The sequence below is a fragment of the Physeter macrocephalus genome, chromosome 14 (assembly GCF_002837175.3).
Source record: "Physeter macrocephalus isolate SW-GA chromosome 14, ASM283717v5, whole genome shotgun sequence".
NCBI classification, from domain to species: domain Eukaryota; kingdom Metazoa; phylum Chordata; class Mammalia; order Artiodactyla; family Physeteridae; genus Physeter; species Physeter macrocephalus.
This window is the reverse complement of record NC_041227.1, coordinates 100,789,818-100,800,522: the sequence shown is the minus strand read 5'-3', so window position 1 is coordinate 100,800,522 and position 10,705 is coordinate 100,789,818. Positions and strand designations below refer to the sequence as shown.

General features: G+C 42.5%; 1 protein-coding gene across 1 annotated transcript in view; it reads right to left on the bottom strand.

The window, feature by feature from the left end:
* Positions 1-6,688, bottom strand: part of USP32 (ubiquitin specific peptidase 32) — a 207,523-nt gene extending 200,835 nt beyond the window's left edge. Inside the window, exon 1 of the mRNA XM_024127662.3 lies at positions 6,537-6,688. Coding sequence (XP_023983430.1) covers positions 6,537-6,594 — 58 coding nt within the window. The 5' untranslated portion in view covers positions 6,595-6,688. The remainder of the gene's footprint in view (positions 1-6,536) is intronic.
* Positions 6,689-10,705: the final 4,017 nt, after the last annotated feature.

Here is a 10,705-nt window from a genome sequence, read left to right as displayed (position 1 = left end):
GCGTACCACAAAAAAAAAAAAAAAAAAAAAAAAAAAAAAAAAAGAAAAGGCCAAGCTGAGGCAACCAGAGTTAGGACTTCAGGTATGAAGAATGAGCCAGACATGCGAACATTTGTAAACAGCCTTTCCAGACTGAGAGGAAAACAGCCTGAGAAGAAAGGAATTACAGGATCTGATTTGAATTTTAAGATTACACTGGCTGCTGTGTGAAACTGGGAAACCACTGCATGGCATCTTAGCAAGAGATGATGGCATCTGGGACTAGCGTAGTGGCAGTGAAGATGAGAAGTCAACAGACTGGACTGGATACCAAACTACATGACTAGGCAACAGACTCAAACTGGGGATAAGAGGTTAGGTCAGATGGTGAAAGAGAGGAACTAAGGATGGCTATAGATTTTTGGCTTTACCCACTGTGTTGGAATAGTGGTGCCATTTACTGTCACGGGAAAGACTAGGAGAGGCCTACCTTGATAGAAGGGCCTTTTCACAATGCAATCTCTCTAGACTCTTTTCCAAGTCATTAGCAAAAGGCAAGACACCACAGCAAACCTTGAAAGTTTTTTCTGCAAGGGGTAAGATGCTAAGACATTCTAACTTTACAGAAATGAAAGAGGAGAACATCCTCTGTAAACCTCATTTTAGCATAGATTTGCTCTTAATGCAGTCCAGTATCGAGGACTCCAACAACCATCAATTTTCCTGAACCTTGTTCACAAGATAGTGATGAACTTGGGATTCCTCTAAAGTAAAAAGAGCCTTATGTTAAAAAATCCCTAATGAAAAGGGGTGACAAGGGAAAGCCTTCATCTCTGAATAGATGGGTCTTCTAACAGACAGGTCTCTGACTATAACAGTAAATACCATAAAGCTAGTTTTATCAGGCTTTGGGGTGAGTAATTAACTATCCACCTCTGACCTCCAAGAGCTCTTTATTATTAGAAGAAAGGAAAGAGGCTGAGTGGGTGGCTCAATTTAAACACAAATATCATGAAGCCCAAAAGGTAAAAGCAGAAGCATAAACAAGCCCTGAAAAGAGAAGCCATGCTTTCTGGAAACAGTATGGAAAGAACTGTCATCAACAAGGACCTACTGTATAGCACAGGGAACTCTACTCAATATTCTGTAATAACCTTCATGGGAAAAGAATCTGAAAAAGAACAGATACATGTATATGTATAACTGAATCACTTTGCTGTACATCTGAAAGTAACACATTGTAAATCAACTATACTCCAATATAAAATAAAAATTTTTTAATAATTTTTTTTAAGTTTAAAGATATTTTTTAAAAAAACAACTGTCAGTCCCATCTTAGCCTTCTCAGTACTACTATCAAACAACCAACCTTTAATTTATAAATAAAAACCTCTTCACCTCTGCAGCTGTTTAACATTGGAGCTTCTAAACTCTCAGCATTAATCTCTAGTGCTCCAAAAACAGATTTTCTATAGCCACAGCAACAATAATAATCACTTCCCTAACTTTTCCTGGGACCTATCATAAAATCAAGTGCCAAAATTCTTCCCTGTCTCCTGAGAAAACACCTGGCTATTGGTTGGTCACCACATTCCCAAGTCTAAGTGACTTACACATCTTCTGGAAGGCAACCCTGAATGCTGTCACTGTGAAGTATCACTAACCAAGCACAAAGACAAACAATGAACAACAAACAACAGCTGTCCAGTTTGGTAAATGGGGAGGCCATTAACCATCAAGTGATGTCACCTCATTCTGCTCATTCCCCCCATATCCAGGGTTCATTGGTGTATTTATCTCCTCTTTGTCACTGACACTTCATATGGAGTGTCAAACTGGAGATTATGAAGAATAGAACCTTTGTAACTACTTAGGTGATTACATATAAGCAGACGAATTTAAAATTGCCCCGTTTTTCTCCTTTACATATAACAGCTGGCGAGGCATACTTGCAAAAGGCTTGACACAAACCTACCATTCCACACTAATGCTAGAGTGTTCACTGGTAAATTTAGCAAATCTAGATGAAGGCAAATTAGTGCTTTAATAAAAGAGAATAGTGCATCCCAGAAGGTACCAACTGTGAAATTCAATTTCCATTTATACAATGATATTTTATACTAAACCAGCTAACATCACATCATAGGTAGTATAATACTAATGAAATTTTAATATTAATACTACAAAACATGGAGAATAAAATCTTGGTTGGGGAGTCAATGTTTTAGAGCATATTAGGGTTGGTGGATAAGCAAAATGAAAAGCTCTGAAATCCTCAACTATTACATGCCTAATTATTCCACTAGAAAACACAACAAACTTTAAGTGACTAGGAAATTAAATTCTTTAATAAACAATTAATTGAGCACATACTATGAAATGAGTACGGTGATAGGGCGCTTCCAGATCACCAAATACTCCCACACACACTCCGCATTCCTACAACACTCCCTTCTATAGCACTGGAGCACTTAATATACTGCATGTTAATCATTTATAAATTAAATACATATATACTACATTTTGAAAATATTATGCCCATTATCAAAACAACACAAAAGGGCCTTCCCTGGTGGCGCAGTGGTTGAGAATCTGCCTGCCAATGCAGGGGAAACAGGTTCGAGCCCTGGTCTGGGAAGATCCCACATGCCATGGAGCAACTGAGCCCGTGAGCCACAACTACTGAGCCTGCGCGTGTGGAGCCTGTGCTCTGAAACGAGAGGCCGCGACAGTGAGAGGCCCGCGCACCGCGATGAAGAGTAGCCCCTGCTCGCCGCAACTAGAGAAAGCCCTTGCACAGAAACGAAGACCCAACACACCCAAAAATAAATAAATAAATAAATTTTTAAAAATAAAAATAAATTAAAAAAAAAAAAAACACAAAAGGGGCTTCCCTGGTGGCGCAGTGGTTGAGAGTCCGCCTGCCGATGCAGGGGACACGGGTTCGTGCCCCGGTCCGCGTGGATCCCACATGCCGCGGAGCAGCTGGGCCCGCGAGCCATGGCCACTGAGCCTGCGCGTCCGGAGCCTGTGCTCTGCAACGGGAGAGGCCACGGCAGTGAGAGGCCCGCGTACCGCAAAAAAACAAAAACAAAAACAAAAACAAAAACACCACACACAAAGAAAGAATCTTAACATAGAAGTTCTAATATTTTATTCCCACTTGCCATGGACAGTCCTACACACACCTTACAATATATACTGTACACTTCGGTGGAGATCATCGGCCCAGGCTATAGGAGAGGGGTCTTAGTCCTCTCTGTTTCTTCAGTGTCTAAGTCATAGACAGCGCTCAGTAAAAATTTGCTGAATGTATGGGCAAAGAGACACTTGAAAACGTGAATCCACAACATAACTCTTTTGACATCAGCCAGCTGCTTAGTCTAATACAAGTGCCAAATTCTACTTAAAGAAAGGGATTAGAAGAAATTTACCTACTGTATTTTATTACTACAATTTAAAAGCTAAGGACAATTTTAATTCAGCCAATTCTTAATTTTTTAAAAAAAGCCTTATAATTCTGTTTCCAGAATGATGCAAGGAAGGAAGAGAGGAGCAGGAAGAAAGAATTAAAGACCTGGAGAAGATTTTTTAAGGTTTCTTGAGAGTTCTGAAATGCTCTAAACTGCAATTCCTTTCATTCAACGTTTTTTTATTGCTATGTTCCAAGCACTCAGAATACATTTTTAGGAATACACAGCCACAAACTTAAGATGCAATAAGGAAATGAAGTAAAGAGATGAAGAACTTAGATGCTAAAATTCTCACTATCCATAAAGTACAGTAATACTGTACTTTAGAAAATACATGCAAATGAACCAGAGTCAAGCCTTCAAGGGAAAGTTTGTGTTCTATTTAAGAAAGACAGATACAAGCCAAAAATAAAAGCTACCACTGATACATCTCCCTTAAAGAAAAAAAAAAAAAGTTAAGGTATATTTTAAGGAAATTATTAATTTTTATTAAACTGATATACAGTGTAGCTAAAATAGTATGCAAAACCAATCTTTCTAATTTCTAGAGCTTCTGAAATGTAAATGAGAAGTCATTAGCCTGCCCTTTCAGTAGGAGTTATCTGTCACAATAACACTCCATTTCCAAGGCCCCATTTTGCAAGATAAACTGCTTGTAACTCCATATTTGTAGGTGGCAATATGTACTTGATATTTTTTTAATACTATCTAATTGTGGTTAGGTATTATTTAGTGCTCATTACTTTTAAGTAAAGCCAAGCAAGTAGGTATTTCAGTAGTTTATCAAGCTTGCTTTTTACTTGTACAGTGATTCATATAACACACAATATGCATTTGTCCAATCCTTTCCCCCTTCCCATTCACCTTATACAATATAAGCAAGCAGCTAAGACTAAGGATGGAAGTTTCAGTACCTATTTACATTATTCACATGCCCCAAAAAAGTTCTCAAACTATTTTCTAGCTCTATCAAAAGCTTTATAAATTCCTTCTATAACCTTACTAAAAAAAATTCTACATCAAAATCTGACATCTACTAGCATAAACAGTGTCATATTCAAAAGAACTACCCACTTTATAAAAGAAAAAGCTGCTGGTTTACATTTAAAAATGCTATGTTATCAACTTGCTTCTCTTTCTTGCCTTAATTTTCCTCTGCAGCAAAAATGATAAAACATAAATTCATTCAAACAGCAGTTAAATAAGGTTTTAACAAATATTTTGCTACCTCTTCAAATATATGCTTTAAAATTCAACAAGCAAACACTTCCTAACAAATTGAACAAATACCTTCGGTCAAATCACTTTAAAATACACCAACTATTAATTTCCTTTATATTTACAAAGGTAGAATCTTAGTTTTATATGAAAGTAGGCAGGCTAGAGTTGGATAAAAGTTTAATTTCAGAATTCCTTAATGTCAGCTAAAACACCCTCAAACTTAAGAAACTAAACACTTCTAAACCTTGAAGCTGAAATCAGTTTGACTGATGTCCTCTTTCATGCCATGTAAGCCATTGCCTAATTGAGGCCAGACCTGTCAGGCTCAACAGCATCCCAGAAATGACTAGCCTTCTAGAGCTGGAAACACATCAAGAATTTGGAATATTTCTCATATTGAAGAAAGGAAAAAAGTTCAAGTGAGATTGTCCCTAAGAACAATCAGTATACTGTTCCACAGGGTAAAAAAAAAAAAAAGACCTAAAAAGCATATTTTTGTTATTCTGGTCAGTCCACAAGAATATATCAAAATTCTTTATCTATTTTCAGGTGATGGCCCACTGAACTTACCCCTTTCCTTCCTACACATGAACAAGAGTTCACTATTAAATTCTCATTTTGAATGCCTGTCTTGTAATCTAGATTTTTTATTTTATATCTTTAGCTACTAAAACCATCACCTGGAGCACGGCTGGTTTCTTGACTTAGAAACCTGTTACCAATAATGCCTAGCACCTAAGCTGCTTAATGTTTTTCACTTCTTACCAAGAAAATCCATTAAATGTCGAAAAGAAATAAACACAAGCGCGCGCGCACGCGCGCAAACACACACACACACACACACACACACACACACACACACACACACATTGAAATCCCAGTCATGAAAAATTAAGTCACATTCTGGCCATAAACCGTGCAATAGACACTTCGAGTTAGCGTGTGCCTTAGTGATCATGGACAGCGGTATCAGAGTAAGTGATAGGGGGTTGGAGGTGGTTGACAACATACAGTGCATCAGAGCCAATAAGCAGCAGGCTAGGACTGACAGCAAGGCCGGTCTCTAAAGGGAGCTATAACACAATATCAGAATGCTGGATTTCCGAATGCCATTTTATGGGGAAGGAGGGGATGAGAACTGGGGATCAAGTGCAATGAAAGGCTCTGACCAACGTCTGAGGCGATGAAACCGAAGACAAGGTCTTCTGGCAACACCAGCTGTCCAGTCTCATCTCACCTCAAACACAACTCAATTTCAGGTCGTTCTTATCAAAGTCAGCTGCTCAAAGGGTGAGGTGGTGGCAGGCAGGGGATGGTGACAGCCCCCAAGAGACTGCCAAAAGCCCTTGGAAAAGGCAGAGACACTACAATTGGAAGGGGCTTGAAGGGGCTTCTACTTCGCAAAAGGAGGGCTTTGCAGCCGCCTCCCCTCTCCCTTTCCAGCCGGGGTTGTTAGGTAGGAGGTTAGGATGTTGCTGGAGGGTTTATGAAGGAGTGATAGGAGAAAATGGCAGTAAAGGATGAGGGGGGCTGGAAGGGCTGGTGCCACCCAAGAAAAGGGGGGAGGAGGGACTTCCCTGGACACATCCAGGATAACAACGTCACCACAGAGCAAGGGCAGTGCCCTGCTAGCGCCTGACACCCCTCTCTCTGGGAAAGCTTCGCCCCCGTCCACACGATCCCAATCCCCAAACACTGCTCCCACTCGACCCTTCTCCCCCACGGTATCCCCATCGTGGCCTCCTTTCCCTTCCGCCTCAGGCCCCACGCCCTCAAGCTCCCCTCCCCTTCCCCGGTCACCCACCCTCAGGGCACCCCGTCGCCGGCCTCCCCGGCAGCTCGCCCAGACCCCTCCCCCCTCACCTCTCCTCAGCGCCTCCTCGTAGCTGAGGAATCCGATCCGTGACTCCTTGGCGCCCATGCTCCCCTCATCCCCTCGGCCGGGGGTCGGAGCCCGATCTCGCCCCCACCCCCCTCCCGCCTTCTCCTCGGCGTCCCTGGCAGACGGTGTTGGCGTACCCCGGCCTCCTCCTCCCCCCACACTAACAAGTGCGGCTTCTGCCCCGGCGGCTCCTCCCGGCCGCCGCCACCGCCTCCATGCCGAATCACGTGACCCGCTCCCACCCCTCCCCCCCCCCCCACACTAACAAGTCCGGCTTCTGCCCCGGCGGCTCCTCCCGGCCGCCGCCACCGCCTCCATGCCGAATCACGTGACCCGCTCCCACCCCGCCCCCTTCCCCTCCCTCTTACTCCGCCCTTCTCCTCTCTCCTCCCCTCCCTTCCCTTCCCTCCTCACGCCCTCTTCCCTCCCCCGCCTGCCCCGCCGAGGGTCACCTGACCCGAGGCCGGGGATTGTTCCGGGTAATGGCCGCCAGGGACCACCCACCCCGCCCCGCCCCGCCCCACGCTCGCCGCGCGCAGGGGCGTAGGGGCGAAGCCAGACCTCGCGCGTAACGCATCATCGCCACCTTCCGGCCAATCCGAAGCCGCGAGGCCCAGGAGCCTCCGCCCTCCTGGGGGGCAGTGACTTCCGGAGCGCTAGAGGCAGTCCTCTCGCCCACACGTTCTGGCGCTCGCTGGGCGGGGTCGGAGCCCTTGACTGTTGGTCTGGCCTGGGCTCAGACGCATCTTGAAAGAGAAATGGAATCTTAGGGTGCCGGGGTCCTAGCGGCGCGGTTCGTGAGAGAAAGGAGCGGGCAGACGGTGCATTCCTAACGTTAAGGACATTTTTGATTTGGAGGGAGCTGTGAAAGGAAAGGAGACTCTCAAGGATTTCATGTCACCAGAGAATTCTTTATCCTAGTGGGGCGATCCTTAAGGAAAGGGAATGTTGTGACACAGTTGAGAAGATCTTCCTTTTCGCGTTACCCCATCCCCCATCCCAGTTGACGCTAGATTTCCTTTCACTTAACGCTCAGCCAGCCGGCCCTGGGCGCACCTCCTGCTCTGAGCCTGCTTCGTGTACACAGGCTTTGGAAGCTCTTAATGCAAAGGCTTAGCTTGCTGATCTGCAAGAGTTGCTCCCTGCCAGAAATGTGGGAGTTACAAGGCTGATAACAGCGTTTCTTACGGTTTTTTTTAATTATTGTTTTTTTTTAATTGTGGTAAGGTATAAGAGAATTGGCCATGCTAACCATTTTTAAATATCTCAAGAGCAGAATTATACAGTACTTCCCTTTTTGTGACTGGCTTATTTCACTTAGCATAATGTCCTCAAGGTTTGTCCATGTTGCAGCACAGTATCAGAATTTCCCAGGTTTACCATATGACCCAGCAATTCCACTTGTGAAATTATACCCAAAAGAATTGAAAACAGGGACAGGAACACATATTTATACATCTGTGTTGATAGAATATGATTCACAGTAACCAAAAGGTAGAAGCAGTTCGTCCATCGACAGATGAATAAATAAATACAGTATATGCGTACAATGGAATACATTCAGTTCCTTGCTTTTTTTAATTCAGTTTGCTTTCGTTAGTCTTCACCCTGAAAGCCACAGCATCAGACTTCTGGATAAGGAAACACAACCATTTATTTGAAAAATAAGCATTTGGATTAGATTAGACTCAAGGTGCTACTTAGGTAATTGAGGGGCAGCAAAACGGTTTTTAGTTCCTAAAGCCAACATATTATAATACGTCCTGCTAGAGAGAGAAGGTAATAACTCTTTCTCTACTCATCTTTCCTGGCAGACTGGATCAGCGGCGTGGCATCAGTCACAGTGCTGCCCTTTCCAGTTCACTGTGAGGTAGTTAATCTTAAGGCCTCAGATTAGTTTCACTACTAAAAGGCCATGAATAAGGGGGTTGGGAATGTACTTCAAAGCCTTTAATTTCCGGGTGATTAGTTCGGCATAGGCATAAGTCTCCAGACAAAACAACTCAGTCATCTTCAGCCTGCAGTTAGATTATAGTAATTAATGGGAAGTGAAGCTTAAGAAAGGGCTCAGCTGTGGAGAAAAGACCCTCAAGAGTTTAATTGCAACATGCCTTGGCATTATTACTGTCCTAAATAATCAGTACCTAAAGGCGACCTTGCTGTACGAAGGACAGACCTGGGTGATTATCTACCCTCTTGATTTACAGTAGAATTGGAAGCAAATTGTTTTATCTCTTTGTAGTACTTGCCCCGCTTGAAAGGTGGGATTGGGTTGGAATTAATCTATCTCATAAAATAGTAAATCATTACAAAATACTCAGGAAAGAATAGAAGATAAACTATATAATGAAAGATATAAGAGCAGTACTAATACACAGCAACTTTTAAGATTTCCTCCTTAGTTTTAGGCCCAGCTTCCCCTAGAGCCATAAAAAATTTCACCCCATCACACAGTTTACCATGGATTACTGCACAACTCAAAATTATGGGTTGAGGTAGAAAACTAGGAAATACTATTTCTCCCTTGTCTAAGTTAAATTAAGCATATTATTGAAGGCAGTGAAGCAGATAGTTATGTCTGATGAGAATTTTAAATGTTAAGCTGGGATTAAAACCTGCCTTTCTGTTTGTATTACATGGTATCAGGCAGTCAAATGTTAAACATCCCTCTATAACTTAAAATTGATACAGCACTTAAGTTTGATGATGTAGAAAATCTAAAGCCTACCTCTTATGCTAAAAGGAATTCTATTAATCATTTAGTTTGTTCAGTTTCATCATCTTTCACTTCATCCATTGAAGAGTTGACCAGCCCCCTGACTTTAAGCTTTAGGTCGCACTTGGGCAACCATTGCTTTAACTATGATTACATGTCGAAAGAGTTATCCATACGAAGATGTAAAGCATGGGAGATTGGTATGTAATTTCTACTTCCAGTTGGGCAATCCAAATGACAGTGTTCCTCAGTTTATATTCCCAGAGAATTGACATAGTAATAGGATAGAGTCATTTTAGTACTTACCAAAGAAGCTTAAGTCACAGACAAGGAGGTCACTACAATAAAGAAGGGGTGGAACAGCACCTGACTTTTGTATAATTGGATTGCCACAAAGTGAAGCCAACACTATAGGAAGTGTGACTCTACAATAAGAGAACTGATTTTCCAGAATTAGGGACTTGTTACATTATGGTGACACAATGTGAAGTTGTGGTCACCATATATACATTTTTGGGGGGGCCGTGCTTCATGGCTTGCAGGATTTTAGTTCCCCAGGGCCACAGCAGTGAAAGCACCAAATCCTAACCACTGGACTGCCAGGGAATTCCCTACTTGTATTATATTTTTATTTAAAGCATTTTAAGTTTTTTGTTTTTTTAAAAAATAAATTTATTTTTGGCTGCGTTGAGTCTTCGTTTCTGTGCGCGGGCTTCCTCTAGTTGCGGTGAGTGGGGGCCACTCTTTGTTGCGGTGTGTGGGCTTCTCATTGCCGTGGCTTCTCTTGTTATGGAGCATGGACTCTAGGCACGCGGGCCTCAGCAGTTGTGGCACACGGACTCAGTAGTTGCGGCTCATGAGCTCTAGAGTGCAGGCTCAGCAGTTGTGGCACATGGGCTTAGTTGCTCCGCAGCATGTGGGATCTTCCCTGACCAGGGATCGAACCTGTGTCTCCTGCATTGGCAGAGAGATTCCTAACCACTGCGCCACCAGGGAAGTCCCTTAAGCTATTTTTTAATGAAAATAATACCACTCATTGTAAAAAAATTTTTTCCATCAGTACAAAAGTGTATCTAAAACAAAAGATCACACTCCCGGCTTCACCCAGTCTCATTCCTTAGGAGTGTGTATCTTTCCACTTCTCTGTGACTATACCCACCATACTTTTCATGAATATAAGATATGCATCTATACTCCCTTTATTTTTACACATATTTTTCAGTCTACCTACTGAGCTGCAGTTTCTTTCTTCACTAAATAGAATATCCCAGACTGCTTTTCTTCTCAGCATACAGAACTATCTTACTCTTTTTAACAGAAGCATAGTATGCTGTATTTAATGTATAATTAACCAATTACCTATTGAGGAACACTAGATTGTTTCAAGTGTTTCAATATTACAAATACTGTTTCAGTAAACATCCTAGTACATAT